The 20169-nt window shown below is 42.8% G+C and overlaps 3 protein-coding genes across 5 annotated transcripts in view; 2 read left to right on the forward strand and 1 right to left on the reverse strand.

The window, feature by feature from the left end:
- Positions 1 to 20169, reverse strand: part of RGSL1 (regulator of G protein signaling like 1) — a 111559-nt gene that overhangs the window by 89765 nt on the left and 1625 nt on the right. For all 3 annotated transcript variants that reach the window (XM_081024576.1, XM_081024575.1, XM_081024577.1), the window contains exon 3: positions 10178 to 10320. The gene's annotated coding sequence lies outside the window, so the exon portion shown is untranslated. The remainder of the gene's footprint in view (positions 1 to 10177; positions 10321 to 20169) is intronic.
- On the forward strand, positions 5130 to 6167 carry LOC308486995 (transmembrane epididymal protein 1-like; the record flags this gene model as incomplete). Its single annotated transcript, XM_081024585.1, has 1 exon — positions 5130 to 6167. The coding sequence occupies exon 1, from the start codon at positions 5262 to 5264 to the stop codon at positions 6165 to 6167; it is 906 nt and encodes a 301-aa protein (XP_080880711.1). The 5' UTR covers positions 5130 to 5261.
- Positions 14090 to 14992, forward strand: LOC308486996 (transmembrane epididymal protein 1A-like; the record flags this gene model as incomplete). The annotated part of the gene is made up of 1 exon (XM_081024586.1): positions 14090 to 14992. The coding sequence occupies one exon, from the start codon at positions 14090 to 14092 to the stop codon at positions 14990 to 14992; it is 903 nt and encodes a 300-aa protein (XP_080880712.1).

Consider the following 20169-nt stretch of genomic DNA (forward strand, 5'->3'; position numbering starts at 1 on the left):
GGAGTCATAGTTAGAGAATATAACACCTCTATCTAATAAATCATATCATATAAAATTAATAGGAATATTTAAATACTTCTCACAGAACATTTATGGAGGAAAACAACATACTTTTAAAAAGCAGAAAAAATATCAACATAAAAAGGATAATAAAAGAAAAAGGATACAATTTATTTGGAACATAAAAGATGTTCTCCTAGATGATTTTGGGGGTAAAGAGAAAATAAAAATAGAAATGGAAAAAATTACTCAAAAGTGAATGATAACGAGAGTGCCGTATTTTGCCGTGTATAATGTGCACCCATGTTTTTGGCTCCAACTTTCAGGAAAAAAAATCTTTTGTTTTAATTTCTTAATTCAAATTTTTTATTTGTTGACATTTAGGCACTTGTTTTTTGTATTATAAAGGAATTTTGGCATTTATTTTTTAAACATATTATGGTACAAGAAACCTTAGGTAACAAATAATTACAAAACATAAGAACAGATACAAGGTACAAGAAATTTTATGTACCGGTAAGAAATTCATGATATTCACGATGAAGAACGATTCACGATATTCATCACTGAAAGTTTGTCTAAGTTCAACAAAACCGATTATCACATTCCAGGGTATTATTTTGTATACGGATATCGTTATTGATTTCTAGAGTTACACTTTAACTCATAAGCATAAATAAAGAGTTAAAAACATTTATATAGACATGGAATTCGTACTACCACGTATAATGCACATCCTTATTTTTCCTTTACAAATTTACGCAAAAAAGTGTGCATTATACATGACAAAATATGCTACTTCCTGTATTAAAACCTGAGGGAAGCAGCCGGAGTAGACTCAGCAAAAAAGGATGTCTCCTTGCCATTCCCTGAAGCCTCAGACTCCTTACACTAGAGCTGCACCATTCAATACAATGGCCACGATTCACGTGTGATTAATTAAATTTAAATTTATTAAAATTAACAATTCAGTTCCCTACTTGCACTGGCCACATTTGAAGTGCTCTGTGGCCATAGGTGGCTAGAACTTACTGTATTGGACTGCAGTTATAGAAAATTGCCATCTTTGCAGAAAGTTCTATTGGCAGTGCTTCTCCAGAGTTTGCCAGGGAAATTCCAAAATGTCAACTTCATTGACTGTAGGCCATCATTGAGTCCAGGTTTCAACTGGCCAACCTAGAAGACTATTTACACCATTCCCAGATGCTCAAGCCACATATTAAACATAGAATTAAATAAATTCATATGGATAAATTCACATGGCTCAAGCAACTCTTCCACTTCACTTTAGAATTCATTCACATCCATGCTCCCCATACTCTTGCCAATACTGATTGGTGAGGTCTTGTAATTCTTTTCAGACATCGATTTCCTCTCTCACCTCAGACCAGGTCTCATATATACTTGTCTGGGTTACACTAGGATCCACTCTTGTTATGGACATAGAGGTAATAAGAGTTGTGGGAGTGGGTCCTACAAAGACTGGCATCCCCTCCCTGGTGACGGAACTTACCCAGGTACAGTCATCGAAAGGTAAAAGGTGTTTATGCAGAGGAAGACTTTTCCTCTCAGGTGGGAAGAGGTGTTTCTTGTAGCAGAAAGGGAGGTCCTATGGAGTTGAGGAGTTCATGGTTCTCAGTGTCACCTGTTTCCCCATTCCAAATCTCAGGGTCTCCCACAAGTGCCCTTGTCTTAGCATTAGAGACTGGTGGGAGAAGCATTTAACTGGCCCTGTCAGTCTACAATCCATACAATACAGCCCTGACTCTTGGCAATATATGTCTGCCCTGGAACAATAAGAAACAAAGGATTCCTTTACAGTTGGTATAAAGGCTTTTGAAAGAACCAGACTCTAAAACCTTCCCTGAGGTCCTAGCAGTTTTGTGGGACATATTTAGGGATGATTGTGACTAACCTTGAACCTCCCCCATGAACAACTCCTGTCATTGAAATCTAATATGTACTCTACACGTCACTCAACATGACATTCTCCAATTCAAAATAATTCTCTAATTATCATATATGTCTATTTTATGTGTGTATACTATGCTTTTAACTATGTTGTTAGCTTTGTGAGGACAAGATTATCTCACGGAACTTAGTAAATTTGTGTTTACTAAATTCCTAAGGACATTCTTGCTTATTCTAGGATATCAAGCCAGACAAGTGGCAGTGGCTGTGCCTGAGGCCCCTCAAGAATGTAGGGATGGGGAGTCAGGTCTGAGGGGAGTCTCCCCATGGAGCACTAGGCTATGAAGGACCTCCATGGGCTCCCAAGGTCAAGCTGAGTTTTCCTCATGAAACAGCTTCCCAGGTAATCAGTATCCACAGACTCGGGAGCTGTCTGACAGTTCTGCTAATCATTCACCTGCTTTGGCTTCCTTCTCGGCGACTTGTGGGTAGTGTCTGGTTTGGGATGAGTGATTCCTATCTTCAAAGTCAAGACCAGGATGTTCATGTTTCAATGAACAACATGTAGCGCTGGTGCCAAGGTGGAGGCCTGAGCATCCCAGATGGGACCTTAAGGGGCACTACTTGTCCTCATCCATGCCACTTTCAACCCCGCATTGCAGTTGGGTCAGTGCCGCTCTCTCTCCTCTGGCCACCAGCAACCAGCTCATGGCTGCCAGGCATGGCCAAGAGGCAGAGATAAATGCGGTGGTCAGGAGAGAAGTAGTATCTGCTTATCCCTCAATATCTACTGTCCCTTTAACTCACAGCTCTAAGTGCCGGAGATAACACTACTAGCGACCCCAAACGGCCATTCTGATACCTGCAGTCCATTCTAGATAGAACTGGGCTACTCAGAAACATGCACTGACTCTTTGTGATGGTAAATACTTAGTGAGCAATGGGCTTTGCTGCACAGACAGCCACTTCCCCTCCGAACAGCTCAGTGGTTTCCCAGAACAAAGGCAATCGCCAAAGGGAGTACCAGAGATTTCTCATCCATGGTCTACTCCATCACGGTGTCACACTCATGGCTTCCCTTTGTACCTTCTTTCCCTGAGCAGTCAACTCTTTGAAGTTTTCTTGGTATTTTGACCACTTGCTAAAAAGGAAAATTTATGGGGTAACAAAATCACTCCCTTCTGTGCAATAACCCCCTTGTTTTCCTCCCTTCCTGTTCCCCTTCTTTCTCCTCTTTTTCCCCTTCCCTCCTCTTTTTTCTCCTCTTCCTCCTCTTTCGTCTTCTTTCTTCCCTTCACCTCTCTCTTTAGAGGATACAAAAACCAAAGCTCTTTTTCTTCTATAATAGAGAAATTGAAGCTCTGGTGATGAGGGGGTAATTTGGACTGGAATCCTGGTCTCTCAATTTCCAGTCATTTTTTTTTTTTCCATTTCACAACCCTGTCTTCCTAAAGCTGAGTTCTACAACTGAATGTTGTGGTTATTGTCATGTTTGGAATTATAGGTGCTTATTTTTCTCTAAATTTTTGTTTACAGATTTTTCCAAACATTTCCTCAAAGGATATGTATTGGTTTTGCATTAGGTTGGGTGAAATAGCTGATATAATAAACAAATGTAAAAATTTCCATTGCTTAACCAAAAAGAGTTTCTTTCTTGACCACATATAGTCCAGAGTGACTGTTCCTGAACAGCGTACTCCAGGAAACCTGTTCCTTCCATCTTAGAGTTCCTCCATCCTCAACAACATATGACTTCCAAATAAGCTGTGATGTCCTGTATAAAAGCCAGAGGAAAGGAAAATAACACAAAAGAGTACGTGAGGGACAATTTTATGGGGGGAGGCCAGAGACTAATATATGTATATCACTTCCATGCACACTCCACTGGCTAGAACTCAGTTGCAAGGCTGCATCTCACTATAAGGCATGGTGGGAAATGTAATTTATCAGCATACAAAGGAAGAAAAAGAAGTCAATACTGTGAATTGCTAGCCAATCTATGCCATACTTGTGTAAGAAAAAGAAAAGGAAGTTGAAGTGAAAATGGAATAATGAAGGCAAGTCCCTCTGTAGAGCAATCTTAAGCTTTTCACACTCAAATTTACACTGTCCTACTGGTAAGAAATGGCCTTCATTCTCAAGGGAATTAACAAATTGAATTTTTCTCATATAAATGGCTGTAGGAAAGGGAGATGTGTGGATGAGACTCAGGACTCAGAGGAAGCGCTGTAACCTGGATGTCATATCTCCTCCTCCCCAATGGGGGCGCTCTCAGCATATGGATGCTGCCTCTGCCCCACAGCATTGGGAGGACAGATGATTATGCAGAAGGCTGTGATGTCAGCATGGTTCATGTTAAGTGATGAACTGCCTCTCCCCTCAGCACCATTATCGCTTCCAGAGAAACTCCTATCCATGTACCTCCTGGAATTCACCCAGAAGCATTTGTGGGCCCAGATCCTGCCTCACCTTCCTTGTACCTTGTTCTCTACCATCCCCTCAAAATGGAAACTCTTGCCTTAGATATAGTCCTTCAGAGGCAACTGGTTGTCATTGACTGCTTAGAACACTTTCTACCTACGTAGCAAATGATAACTAAAGAGAGAATAAAGTTGACAAGCGAATTCACATGAAATACAACTAGCCCACTGAATCTACTTCTCTCAACACATCTGCATTTTAATCAGAAATTACACGTTAACATCCCCAAACTGATCTCCAAATGTGGCTTTTCAGGTTCATCTACTGTCCAGTGGAAAGGGACTTAGGGGCAGGTGAAGGGCTTTCTTGGTGGTCACACAAATCTGTCACAGAAAAATGAAGTGGACAGGTAGGTGCTCAATCTGTATATATGTGGATAAAAATCCCCAAACGTGGATAAATTTTTATGTTCAGGAAAAATAAATTTGTTTTTCTGGATAATGTCCATGTTCATGCACCTCTCCATTGCTCCTCTAAGCACTGGACCCGAGCAAAAGAAACCAAGCCATGGGAGAAAGGGACAAGTGCTACCAGAAATATCTCAAAGGCCCAAACACAGAGCTCATGAGAACATACATTCTTACAGGTGCATACCAGGAAATAGTTCTCTTCCCTCTTCGGCAGAAGTCAGTTAGTTCCCAGTGTACCAGAATGGAATGTAAAAATGAGACCCATTTCATCAACAGTGTTGGTTCCCATCCAGAACTTTCCATTCTGTCTGGGAGCCGTGGGCAGAGGGAGATGATAAAAGGAAGTAGAAGTGAGCTCTGTCTATGCAGCCCAAAACTTGAGGAGTCTTCAAAAGAGAGGAGGGCAGAGAGGTTCTGAGTTCTGTTCTTCACTCCTTAGTCAGACACACCTGTAATTTCATGGGAAAGTTCAACGGTCATTTTTACCCGGGGCTGTATCTTTTCTCTTATGGACTATATCAGGCAATGGTGGTCTTTAAGGCCATGATAGTCAATGACTCTCTTCTATATTCCGCATGTCCTCCTAGGAATAAAGGAATATGGGCCAGGCTGTGGAAAATATCCTATGGAGGTTTGATAAAGATGGTGACTGGCTCCATCTTAACTGTTTACGTAGTCTCCTGTCTTGATGATGGAATGGTGTTCATGGATAGGGAGGTGCCACCGAGATTTATGTACCCCAAAGAGTGGCAGCACCTCACCATGTTCATCCTCCTCGCCCTCAATGGCTGTGTAGATGTCATGAGCAACAACTTGCTGCCTCAGAGGTGTGTGCTCCTAGAAAAAGGCACCGTGGCCCTGACCTTCTACGTGCTCCTGATGCTGTTGGTGTCACACGTTCAGGGCTCAGCAGGGGTGGAGCTGCAGACTCATTCTCTGCTCATCTTGGTGGTGTTCCTGCTGATGCTGGTGTTGACCATACAGCTGTGGGCTCCCGACGCACTTCACCTCTCACTAATTGAGACCTTTCTGTTCCTGATGCTGGGCTCCTGGCTGGTGCAGGTGGGCTTTATTCTGTACAGACCAGTGTCCGGCTACCCATGGCAGGACGATGACATCAGCGACATCATGTTTATCACCACCTTCTTTTGCTGGCATATGATGATCAATGCTTTGTGCCTGTTGGGAATCTACAGCATCACTTCCTTTTGGCATCGTTGCCATAGTCCCAACTGGAAGCTGACGGGGTCCACAGAAACTCCATATTACACAAGCCCTGAAGGGCCCGTCTACGAATTGCTGCCGGAAGTGGAGCAGTCAGAGAAAGAGGAGCAGGCTCTTCTCCTTTCAGAGAGCACACCCTGAGACAGGGCCTAGGATGCCTGGCACATGGTCCACCCCATCTTTCTCCTTGTGGGTTCTCTCGGGCATGTGCACTGTAGCCTCTTTGGTCCCCAGTGAAGGTAATGGCTGTGAAAGAGAGCAATTGGTCTCCATCTGCTGGTACATGTCCTGTCCTTGAACTTCTAAGTGCTGAGGAGATGAGGGGAGAGGGGCCTGAGAAAAGGATGCTGATGGGATTGGTGTGTGGGTGGGGATAGAGAACCATGGGAATGGGTAAGCGTGCAAGAAAAGCCATGGGTTAGAGAATGCAGTAGAAGGGAGGCCTCTGAAAGGAAAAGGCGAGGCCAGCAGTCATGCTGCCACCAGCTACTTCTACAGGCTTTTACTCAAAGAATAAATATTTCTTTCTTATAAATCAAAACTGTAATGGTAGGTGTTTCTTTTTGCCAACCAAAGTGACACCACCACATGGAAACAGATAAGGTGCAATTCACTTACCCCACCTGGTTGAAGTAATAAGAATCTCATATATTTTTTTTTCATTTGGGTAGATTAGCATTGTTTCAAATTTTGCACATAAAGTGAGAATTAATACTTTTATATCATAGGTTTTCAAGATCCCATAAACCAATTTTCATTAAGTGCTACCACATGTCTTATTCTTGACTTCTAATCCAGCCAAAGCTAGGCTTAGCTATTTGTTTAACCACCAGCAGCCCCACCAGCAATTTACTAGAGCCTAATTTACTCTATCCTATACTCATGCCTTTGCCAAATGATGTTCTGTACAATTTGGAAAAAGCCACCAGCAGGCACATATTTACTGTACAGTGTTATTTTCCACCTGGCATTAAATCTCCTTATACTACTGCCACCAAGAATTCTTCCTCCAGAAAATTCTCATATAGTCTTTTGATCTGGAACATTCCAGCAACTCATCTAAATCTGCCTTATTTTTTGCCCATGCTGCTGATATACTCTTTGTCATATTGTTTGTTTCTCATGGGGAGGTTTTGTCTGACTAACTAAAAGGTAGTCTCCTTACAAGCAGGGAATTTGTCTTATCCTAGTCACCTAATTTGCTCTGCATGTTCCAGGAGAATATAACATTGTCCTTTACACATGAGGAATAAATTGCTTCACCAGCTTTCATAATACATTGTAAATATTCAGTAATTAAAATCATGGTGTAGGAGTAAGCCAGTGCCATTGGCCCATAAATCCACATAGTGTAATGTAAAACAGACTCCAGATACAGAAATGTAGTGTGAAAATGAAATACTTGTTAAGGACGGGCAACTCAATTCATGTGAAGAATAACTGACTCTCCCTTTTAGGGATGGGGGAACCCTTTAGTTTCTACCTCATACAACACACAAAGAAAGAATTATAGATGGACTGAAAAAGTAAACATGAGCAACAAGACTACAAAAATGGTTTGAAGGAAATAAAGGAAGATGTTTTATATGAAAGACATGAAAAACTTTCTTGAGCAAGAAAAAAATTCTGAAAAGATTACCCATTTTATTTAGCTTTCCCGTAACTAAAAGATACAAGAAAAAGAGAGAAAAGAGACACTATGAAGAACATTTTCAACATGTAACAGACCAAAAAAAAATCAATACCCAAAATATACAGAGATGTTCAAACATTAATAAACAAAAAAGCAACCTAATATAAAAAAATGGGCAGAAGATTTACAAGTAAGTGACTATGTCACAGAAGAACAAATGGGTAATAAACAAACAACAACAACAAATATATATATATGCTAACTGAACCAATTTTGTGAAAAAGCAGAATTAAGTAGGATCTTTTGTTTTCACTGTCAAGTTGTCAAAAATTGTCGAAAGTATTAAAGAAATGTTATCCATTGCCAGAGAAGATGTAGGGAAAAGGGAATTATCATACAAAAGGCAATGTCAATTGGTCTACATTTTCTTGAAGTCAGATTGGCAGAGTATGCCATAATTTAAATTCATAGATCCTTCAAGCAAACAATTCCACTTCTCGCTACCTACAGTGGACATGTGAGACTAACAAGATCTTTGAAACAGCCTCCCAACATTTTGATCAGTTTCCACATTGTCAGTCCTGCCTTCCTGGTAAATTTTGTTTTTAATCTCTGGCCTCCCTTGTAGCTCCTAGGGTACAGGCATGTTACCAATTAGACACACCACTTAAGACTTCAACTCAGAAGCCAACGGAATGAAATTGGCTCTGTCTGGGGTTTCCATTATGCAGCAAGAGATGGCAAACTCTGTTTTTCTTCAGCAGGCTAGTTTGCCCCACAGTTCTGGAGTCAGTGCCAGAAGCAGCATCCTAAGCCCATTTTCACAGTGAAGTTCTGGGCATTGGTCTTACAAACTCAATCTGGAGCCTCTTTCTCCAGCCCTCCTAATGATTCTGTGAACTAACCCATATATTTTAATAAATTCCTTTCTCTTAAACTAGCCAGAATGGATTCTTATTGTCTGTAGCTAAGAACTTTTAATACATTATCGGGAATTTCTGTCCCATATCCTTTGGGTCTAGAGGTAATACCAGCTCCCACTGTTTCTCAGCCATCTCTTGTGGTCTCCTTATATCTTGCCCACATCTATGTAAGGAGCACCTTTATTAAGCCCTCCTTGAACTACCCCAGTTTGGGTTGCCATCTCTTTCCTATTGGGATCCTATCTGAAACATTAGTAGAGTAATTGCACAGGAGGCCAGAAGCCTTAAACAGAATTCACCCCCACGTATTTGGAACAATGACAAGAGAAAAACTTTTACAGCTGGATTTCACAAAAGTGAACATATGATGAAGGAGACAAATTTGTAAACATGTGGGTCATACATGAAGGGGATCTTCTAAATTAAACCAAGATGACCAGAGGATTAACCCATTTATTCAGAAATCCTAAACAGCTACTATTTTCCAGGTACTGTGCAGGGATTAGCAATACAATCATGAGTAAGACAAACAAAGACATACACTATTATATTGCAACTTGAACGAAAAGGAGAACCGGATGGTGTGGTAAGCAGAATTCTAAGATGGCTCCCAAGATTCCTGCCCCTGGTATAGACAGACGATCTGTATAATCCCTTCTTGAGTGTGAGCAGGACCAGTGAATATAATTAGTTACTAATCTGTTGAGTTTGACTTTAGTGAAAAGGGAGATTGTCCTGAGTGGATCTAACCTAATCAGGTGACATCTTTAACAAGAAGATGAATCATCAGGAAGATGCACTCTTGTCAGCCTGGGGGACAGCAAACAGCCATGTCATAAACTTTTTATGGGGGGGAGGGGAACATGGCAACGAACTGCGAGCCACTTCGAGTTGCTGAGAGATGTCCCTGACTCACAGGCAGCAAGCAAATGGGAGCTTCTGTCCTACAACTGCAAGGAGCTGAATTTTGTCAAAAGCCAGTGAGCTTGCAAAAGGACCCTGAGGCTCGGTTGAGAATCACAGCCCTAGCCAACACCTTGATTTCAGCTTGGTGAGATTCTGAGCAGAGATAAACCCTTAAATCTTCTTAGCTAAACACAGCAGAAGGTTAATTCTCCCACACTCATAAAGTCAAACGGCAGCATTCCTCCTAGTTAGTATGCAGCCTTCTACCTGGTCTTTCAGAACTCACTTCTCATCTTGTGACACTGTCCTTCCCTAGGAAATAGGTATTGACAGAGGTGAGTCTGTGCTTCTCCCTTGCCAAAAGTTTTCAGAAGAACAATTTGCAGCCATTGAAATGTGACCATTGAAAAGTACTTGAAATCAATTATATAAATGGTGAAACCTAAGCCATGGTTATACAATGAAGTATAAAGCTTACATTATAGAAAATTTCAAAGAGGAAAATTATGAGCTGGTGCGCCAGGAGAAACAAAGCATATATGTCCTTGCAAGTTAAGAAATTAGAATGTTGTTTTCCATCTCTTGTGAGCCTTTTTTTTTGGCAAGTCAGTGACAAACCCCAAGGCTTAGTAACCGTCACTTGAAATGAGATAAGAGTTTGACGCATGAACATGTGGGCTGTCTCTGACCTTGTGTCGACATCCGTGGACGTACTCCCTCTGGGGTTCTGCTCGAGCCCCCAGCCTCTGGCTTTCTCTCTTCCTGTGCTGTATTTCTACCTTGCAGTGAGGAGAGTTGCAATCATTATCTGATGATGAGGACGATGGCTTTCCTAAACAAAAAGGAGGTAAATTAAAAGATGCTTTTGGGCAGCATCATACTAAAATCCCCCAGCCATTGACAAATTTGTAATGTGGCTCTCTAGATACCCTTTCTGACCAAACATCCACCTCCTTCATAAACTGTTCTTTTCACCAAAAGTTTAAAATTCACTCGACATGTCATTCTATACTGTCTAAATCTACACAATCCAATATGGCAGCCACTAATCACACGTAGCCATGGAGCACCTGTAATGTGTCTTGTCTGAATGGAGACGTACTATAAGTGTAAAATACATACTGGAGTTGGAAGACTTAATAGGAAACAAGGAATCTAAAATGCTTCATTTACAATTTTTATATTAATACCGTGTTGAAATAACATTTTGGATATATTGGTTTAAATATAATATCTCATAATTCATTTCAACTTTTTATGTTTTAATGTTGCTGTTAGAAAATTTGAAATTACACACGTGACATTTGATTTCAATGGAACAGAGGTAGTCTAAATAGTTCTAATGTCTGTGGTGTGTGTGTGTGTGTGTGTGTGCACGTGTGTGTGTAGAGATGTGTGCCTTCAACTAAATTGCAAGCTCTTTGAGGATAAGAACGAACTATGTCATATACTTTTTATATGCCCTGCTGCACTCAGTAGAATTCACAGCAGTCAGTAAGTTCGTATTTACTGAATTTTTGAAGACCTTCTTCCTTATTCTGGAATATCAAGCCAGACAAGTGGCAGTGGTTGTGCCCGGGGCCTCTCAAGAATGTAGGGGGGGAGATAGATCTGAGGGGAGTCTCCCCATGGAGCACTAGGCCCTCAAGGACCTCCACGGGCTCCCAAGGTCAGACTGAGTTTTCCTCATGAAACAACTTTCTAGGCCATCGGTATCCACAGACTCGGGAGCTGTCTGACCGTTCTGCTAATCATTCACCCACTTTGGCTTCCTTCTCGGCGACTTGTGGGCAGTGTCTGGTTTGGGATGAGTGATTCCTATCTTCAAAGTCAAGACCAGGATGTTCATGTTTCAATGAACAACATGTAGCGCTGGTGCCAAGGTGGAGGCCTGAGCATCCCAGATGGGACCTTAAGGGGGACTACTTGTCCTCATCCATGCCACTTTCAAGCCCACATGGCAGCTAGGTCAGTGCTGCTGCTCTCTCTCCTCCTCTGACCACCGGCAACCAGCTCATGACTGGCAGGAACAAGTGGGAGATGAGTGCGGGAGCTGGAGTAAGCTCTGCTTCTCCCACCTCACTGGGACCACAGCCTCGATGTACTAGAGACAACACTAAGAGACACCAAATGCAGCCCCTCTCAAGGCCTGCAGATCACATGCTCTCTGGCCCCGCCCCGCTGAACTTGGAGGAGAAATGGACCCTGTGCTTCTCCTAGAGCAAATCTAAGAATCAAAGAGAATCCCTGGGGTTCTCTTCCCTGACTCACAAAATCTGCCACTGATTCTCCTTCCTCTGAGCATGGAGCTCTACAGTATTCTCCAAAGGTGTTGAAAATTCACCAGAAGGGAAAAACAGGAGATAAGTATGCTCACTTCTGTGTAGCAATATTCATGTCTTTATATTTTCACTTTAATAGAAAGTTCAACACTCAAGTTTTTCAGATAAGGGGCATGCCATTCAGCAAATCAAGAGAGAACTAGAACCAGAATCCATATTTCTGACTTCCAGTGAATGTATTTTCCACTTCCTCATGCTGCCTTCTTCAACTGTGTTTCTATACCTCAGTGGGGACAGTGGTCACCTCCATATTACGGGGTGACAGCTGAGTTTTAATGTTCTTTTTGCTTATTTCATCTGATTTTTCTGCAGTGCCTACACATTAACTGAATAAAAACACCTAACATTAACATTTGAAATAAGCAAATTCCTTCAGAGAGCAGAATTAAGCTTTGTTTTTCCAACTTCCCTTCACACTCGAATCCCCAGCCCCACCAAATCTCTCATTAGCAAGTAGCAATCTAAATTACTGCCATCCTTGAGAGTGATTTAATTTTTCTGTAATTACGTAGACTTGAGAAAGAGCAGGTATTTGGATAGGAGTGAGGGCTCAGAGCCAGTGCTGTGTGACCTAGATGTAACCTCTCTTCCTCTCCACTACGGGTGCTGCCAGCACACAGGTGCTGCCTCTCTGCCCCACAGCATTGCTTGTATTGTGAGGACAGATGTTATACCCAGAAGACTGTGATGTTGGCTTGGATCATGTTGAGTGATGAACTTCCTCTCCTCTCAGGACTCCCAGAGAACATCCTATTCCATGTACCTCCTGAACCATTTGTGGGCCCAGGGCATGCCTTACATTTCCTGTACTTTGTTCTACTCCTTCCTGTCTTATACTCAGCTGGCTGTTACCCAATACGCAGGACTCCGTCTTCAGAGTACATTGGACACAACTGGAGTAATAGATAAATGAAGCTGATGGACTAAGTCACATTAAAATACAAATGGCCAACACCAGCTCACTGGTCACTCTTCTCCACAGTGTCTGCATTTCAAGGATTATATCTTAATCCCTTGTATCAGTTAGGGATGGCACATGGGAGCAGAGTGATATGGAATACGGATGCCTTATGGATATTAGACCTTCTACTATGTGTAGTGAAGAAGCCTATGGAAGGCTGTTGCCTTTGCTATGTGATGGGTCTGAGGTCATTTCAGGTCAATGTGACAACACCCAGGAAGAAGTATGTGATATTAAGGAAGAGCAAGGACAAACCGAAACCTGTAAGGACAAAATGGAGCCCATGTCTCTCTCTCACTACCTCATACTTCAGTGGCAGGTGACCTGCAGAAGCTGGTACCCTTCACACTAAGAAAAGCGAAGGGAGCTATAGGCTTGGCTGCTGGTCATGCTAAGGAGGTGCGCCAGCAGATCAGTAACAGAACGCACAAGCCAGAGTGGCGCTTGGCATCAACACCTTCAGAGCGTGCTTCGGTGTGCTTCACTCCCACCTTCAGGTTCTCCAGTAAATTTCTCTTGTAGCCAACTGGATCCATATAGGGGAGGAAATTCTGGAAAGCAGGGCTAAAGCTTAATTAGGTTTACACACTACAAAACCACCACCATTCCTAAAATCGTATCAAAAAGTAGCTTTTCGGAACTATTTACTGCCCAGTAGAGACGTTCAAGTGGCCGTAGGGGTGGGGCAAGGAGATGAAGAGGTGAGGGGAAGAGGGGAAGGGAGATTTCTTGATCATCTTCAGAATGTCTATAAGAACAGAAAAGCCAGACAGAGGATAAGCATCGGCGATGTGGTTATATATCCAGATGTTTATAAATATATGTGTCCAAAAAGAAAACTTCACAATTGGACCAAAGTTATGCTTGAGAGGTTTGTTTGTGAGTGCCCTGGCTTCCTCTGGATATCACCCCATCCCACGCTTCTCTCTCCTCTCCTTTTCTGAGTGCTGGGCAGCAAAGGGGGAGAAGCCATGGGAGAAAGGGACTAGTGTGACCAGAAGCACCTCCAAGGCCAGAGAGGGAAGCCCCTAAAAAGCACAGTCACCAGCTTTCTTCTTTGGCAGAAGCCAGTTGCTAATGTACCAGACTGGAATGGAACACTGAGGCTTTACACCACCAAAGGCGTAGGTTTGATTCAACAAACATTTCCTCTCTGTGGGGGAGCAGTGGGTGGGGTGAGATGATAAAAGTTGGTGCAAGGCAATTCTTTCCAAAGCCCAGACCTTGAAGTGGCCCCAGGAGGTGTGGATGTGCCTGAGTTTCACTCTTCTCTCCTTGTTAGACAGATCTGTAGTCCAATGGGAACCTTTATCGGCCATGTGTACCCAGGGCTGTTCCTAGTCTCATACGGACTGTATCAGGCACTAGTGGTCTCCAAAGCTGTGATAGTCAGTGACTCTCTCCCGAATCCTTCCTGTCCTCCCAGGAATAAGGGAAGATGGGTCAGGCTGTGGGAAATATCCTACAGAGGTTTGCTGAAGATGGTGACTGGCTCCATCCTGATAGTTTATGAGATCAGCTGTGTTAAAGCAGGGTTCATACTGATGAATAGGGAGCTGCCACCGAGATTTATGTACCCCAAAGAGTGGCAGCACCTCACCATGTTCATCCTCCTCGCCCTCAATGGCTGTGTAGATGTCATGAGCAACAACTTGCTGCCTCAGAGGTGTGTGCTCCTAGAAAAAGGCACCGTGGCCCTGACCTTCTATGTGCTCCTGATGCTGTTGGTGTCACACGTTCAGGGCTCAGCAGGGGTGGAGCTGCAGACTCATTCTCTGCTCATCTTGGTGGTGTTCCTGCTGATGCTGGTGTTGACCATACAGCTGTGGGCTCCCGACGCACTTCACCTCTCACTAATTGAGACCTTTCTGTTCCTGATGCTGGGCTCCTGGCTGGTGCAGGCGGGCTTTATTCTGTACAGACCAGTGTCCGGCTACCCATGGCAGGACGATGACATCAGTGACATCATGTTTATCACCACCTTCTTCTGCTGGCATGTGATGATCAATGCTTTGTGCCTGTTGGGAATCTACAGCATCGCTTTCTTTTGGCATCGTTGCCATAGTCCCAGCTGGAAGCTGACGGGGTCCACAGAATCTCCATATTACACGAGCCCTGAAGGGCCCGTCTACGAATTGCTGCCGGAAGTGGAACAGTCAGAGAAAGAGGAGCAGGCTCTTCTTTCAGAGAGCGCACCCTGAGACAGGGCCTAGGATGCCTGGCACATGGTCCACCCCATCTTCCTCCTTGTGGGTTCTCTCGGGCATGCGCACTGTACCATCTTTGGTCCCCAGTGAAGGTAATGGCTGTGAAAGAGAGCAATTGGTCTCCATCTGCTGGTACATGTCCTGTCCTTGAACTTCTAAGTGCTGAGGAGATGAGGGGAGAGGGGCCTGAGAAAAGGATGCTGATGGGATTGGTGTGTAGGTGGGGATAGAGAACCATGGGAATGGGTAAGCGTGCAAGAAAAGCCATGGGTTAGAGAATGCAGTAGAAGGGAGGCCTCTGAAAGGAAGAGGAGAGGCCAGCAGTCATGCTGCCAACAGCTACTTCTACAGGCACAAGTGATTGCCTTTTGCCTGAGGAAATAACGATTTCTCACAATTCAAAACTGGGATCATTCAAGTTTCATCCTGATAAAGAAAAGTGGGTACCTCTGTTTGTACACCAAAGTGGTGTCACCACGTGGAAGTAGCCTAAACAGAATTTATAATTGATTTATAAAGGTTGAAATTATGCTGTTTTTACTACCCCCCCTCCCCAAATTTTTAAGGATTGGCTTAATTTCAAATTCAGATTAATAAAGTGAGACTTTATTAATGCTTTAATATAGTAACATTTCAAAACTGAAATATTTATGGAATCCAAATGTTCAGTACTTTCCCCAAGTTCATATTTTATTACTCCTATTTCAGCCAAAGCTTACCTATTTCACCACTTTGGCACATGTAATTTACTAGATACTATCCATGGGTCTTTGCATATTTCACTCCCTTGTGTCTCACAGAAAGCCATCCACAAGCATATTTTTATCATGGTATTTGGTACCAGTATGAAACCCACCTTCACCCCCACCCCACTGAGCACTCCCAAGGAAGCCATCTCTAAGAACTCTTACTGACTCCTTTGCTCCAGAACAATTAGGCACTTATACTAAACCCACCTTGTTAATTTGCTCATACAGCTGATACACTTTGCTTTGTTCTGTTTCTGAAATCATTTCCCTTGGGCAGTCCTTTCCTCATCACCTAAAGTGTAAGCTCTGAAAGGATAAGGACTTTGCCAGGTCCAAGTCACACAATTTCCTATGTATGCGCCAACTACGTAGCACAGGTGGTACTTAATAAAGGCTTATTTGCTTCCAGAATCTCCACCTACCCCTAGTTCTTCTAAATGTGTTGCCAGACAGGTCCAAGGTTCTGTGAAACTCTGCAAGATGCCAATCGTTCTAAAGCCTAAGTCATCTCCTTCATCGTCATGGGTCCACTCTTCCTCATTCTTGAGATAACAAAATCCCCTACTCTGTTTCCGAATTATTTACTGTTAATTGTTTTTTAATCCTCACAAGAATTTCTATAAGGAACCTTCAGAAAACAGACTCAGCAGGTTGACTTGCCCAAGTTTTAGAGCTGGTATGAGGCAAGACAGAAAGAAAGTAAAAAGGTCAGCCAGAAGGCCCAGCTGAAGCAAGCAGCATAGTGTAAATACTCCAGACCGTCCCCCAGAGAGTGTGTCTATGTCACACTTTCTGTCCACCACCCAGCCCTCCTCCCCCTGCCCCCCAGCCCCTCCAGCCCTCTCTTTTCCCCTCACCTCTCCCCACCCCCCAGTGCATGGCCCAGTATCCCTTGGGACTGAAAGTCTGGCAGATTCTCAACTTCTGGCTGGGTCTTAAATTTCTGGGCTCAGCTCCGAGTGAGGGCTAAGGATAAGACTTGTTTGTGACCAAGTTTTCTGATCCTTGCCATTCTCCCTTAACCCTTGGTTCCTAGACGCTTTTCAATTACCTTTCTTTTCACCTCTGGTACACCCTGATGGGAGAAGATGGAAAAGCACAGATGCTGCTAGTCACCCATTTCTAGTCATTTGAGGCCTATCTTTATAAGGATAAAGAAACCTCTAGTAATCGATTGATACCTCCAAGATAATATCTCTAAAATATCCAGTATAGGTAATAAACGTGTGTGTTATTAATTCACTATATTTGAGCTATAACAGAGAGGCTCTCTCTCGTGGAAGGCCTGTCAAGAAAACAACTTCCCACTCTTAAGCTTCTGGGGAGATGTAAGTCTCCCAAAATTCCACCAGAGGGCACTACGTCCACACCACCCCAGCCAAGCCTTTTTTATCTCCATCCCGGTAAACAAGTCTCCAGAACCGGTTTAAAAATGGGGGGAGGGGAAAGGAGGTCAGGCAAAATACAGAACCACAATAAGTATTGCCCAAGCATCCAGAAAACATACCCCAGGGCTATTTGTTTCCCATTAAAATTTGGCATGTGAACCTGAAATACACAAGAATTCAAATCAACTAAGGGGATGGGAGTGAAAGAGGAAGAAGGGCCTTGTTCCCAGTGGAGGATATCTTTGGGAAAAGTACCACCTAAAGAACACGCTCCTATCTAAATAATTTTTTGACTGCAGTGCTAAATCTCCTAAACTTTTTTATAAGCTTCAAGGATGTCCCCGTCAATCTAGGGAATAAAGACAGATCCATACATACATTGAGACTAAGAAACAAAGTTTTTTATGTATGAAAATCCCAGATTCACAAAACAATGAAACTAGGGGATTATTAAATATGCAAAATGATGGCCAAAGATTCTTCTAAATAAAACCTGCCATAAAGCATTTTTGTTTCTGGTAATCTAGTTGTTCACAAACATATTGAATATCTACCATATATGTAAGGTGCTGGGTAAGCCACGACATAGGCGTCAGAGGTGAGCTGGCCGGCCCCTGCACTATTTATTTAAGTGGATACAGTAGGAATTTCAGTGTTTTAGAGGTGGTAGCCAAGCATTGCATCGTCCACCGCCTGAGACTAAAGGAAAGGAAAGAGCATAATGTTCTCAAGGGAGTGACACCTTGGCAGCACACTAGGCTGGGACATACTGCACCAAGTTTCCTCGTTTTTAAGATAGACTAATGTGAAGATCTAATTCTAGAATGGCACAGCTTTAATTTTCTCAAAAGGGCTTATTTCCCCATGTTATTAGCTAAGATCAACTCAATTCTTCCCAACCCTGGAAGCAGTTTCCTACTGGAGACAAGATTTAGGGTAGGGTTCAAACAGACCCAAACCTTCAGCTACAACGTGCAGTTTGGGATATGGAATATTCCCTGTATTCGAGTGATTTCAGGGGACCTTCAACAAAACTTAAATCAGACTAATGAAACATAGCTGAGACTTGAACTTCTAATTTCCTAACCTGAGTTTAAGGATATCAAATAATCAGAAAGGATATAAAGAACAGTCACTGCGTTCGGGGTTAGATACTGAATTGAGGTAAAACCTGGACTGCTTTAATTGTGTAGTGAATTCCCAAAGCTTGGTCAACTTCACTTTCTTCCTTAAATCTGGTTTAAGAGGAATGATACTAATTTCCAAAGCTGTTTATTTTCTTCTTTTTTGTTTTCTTTCTGTTTCAAGATTATATGATAGTCTATTCTTTTGGAAAGAACTGGTGATGGTTTATTTAAAACCAAAAATAGTTTAAAATTTGGGGTTGGGTTTCTAGGGTATTTCTCAAGCATGGATCTCAGCTATGTCTCTTTAGCCCGATTAAAGGGTTTTTCTGTTGAATGCCTATTGAAATCATTCAGATATAGGGAAAACGCCATTTCCCAAACTGCATGTTATAGCTGAACGTTTGGGTCTGTTTGGGCCCTACCCCGTATCTTGTCTCTAAGGAGTGCAAGGCAAATCATGAGGGCCCTGGGAAGGCACCTGAGATGGCCAGATTAAGGTCTTTCAAGCCACAGAATGAGAATATGTCCTTCAAAACAGAGAGAAAGAAACTGAGAGGTGAACTGACAGGTAAAGCCCATCCAAGACAAGGCCTTTATTTCAGGCAACAGAACAACATTGAAGAAATGCTTTCAGTCCCTGGACATTTCTTAGATTTGGAACAAAATCTTGACCTGTAATATTGCTCTCCCACTCCTTGGGCATAGCTACTCTATGCTAGGTTAGAAAAGCCTGACTTCAAAGCACGTGTAATAGAATCCCCTGTGGGCTTTGATACTGAGTGTACCAAGAGATAGAAAAGTTCATAGGTTCAAGCATTCTAATGCTCTTTTCCTGGAGGGGGTGGGGAATGGGGGTGGGTGGCAATTTAGGGAAGAAAGGGAAGGAGAACAAAGCGCAGCAGACACAGCAAAGTCAAACTGGATGAAACAGGCTGTTCCATTTTTAACTTCTCCAAAATCACAGTCTGGGTTCCTGGGGGCGAACCAGTTAGTTACAGGCCTTTTTTTCCTGTTTCTTCTTCCCTCATACACTTTTAAGCTTCCCTGATCAGTCTTTGGACTCGTTTGGACCCTGTTTCTGTTGGTTTAAGTAAGTGTGGGCAAGGAGGACAGGGCCTCTTGTTCCCTCCTGAAAGACTCCACAGTCAGGTATTCTGTCGCTAACCTTCACAAAGTATGTCCCTGGTCACATGAATGGATCAAAGCAAACCTATTTCCATTCTTGGAAAAGCAGCTCAAAGCACATGTTCTCTTGATGGTGTCGCTGTGATTTCAGTGTGGTCAACAATCACTTACTGAACACTCATTCTGGATGCTATTGGGGGATACAAGATAGAAGAAGCTGCTCAAGGAGGTTAAGATACCTAACAAGGGAAGCAGGCACTCACAGGGCAAAATATACCATACGCTTTAAAAACTGCACTTGTTTCTACTACTCCATTGTCTAGTATGTTTGCCATCCTACCTCAGGTGCTAGAGGCGGTAAGGGCAGTAGGAGGCTCTGGTTTATGCTGAGGCCATTTGGCAGCTGGAAATCAACATCTTTTTAAACAAGGACACTCCTCCTCAATTCCCCTCCTCAACCACTTAAACGCAAGACTTTACAGAAAGAAATGGAATGAAGACACTTAGTTACCAGGTCTAAGCCCACTCTCATAAAACTAAAAGTGGAACATTACACTGAGTTAGAAAGTTGTCCGTAACGGGTTGTCATGGGGAAAGAAAGAATCCATTCCACCATGTGAGAACACAGCACGGAAACACCATCCCTGAACAAAGAAGTGGTTCTTTACCAGACACTGAATCTGCTAGCACCTTGACCTTGGACTTCCAGCCTCCAGAACCATGAGAAAAAAATTTCTGTTGTCTATGAACTAAAAAGAAAAAAGGAAAGAAAGAATCCAATC

Source organism: Rhinolophus hipposideros, assembly GCF_964194185.1.
Source record: "Rhinolophus hipposideros genome assembly, chromosome: 19".
Classification (NCBI taxonomy): domain Eukaryota; kingdom Metazoa; phylum Chordata; class Mammalia; order Chiroptera; family Rhinolophidae; genus Rhinolophus; species Rhinolophus hipposideros.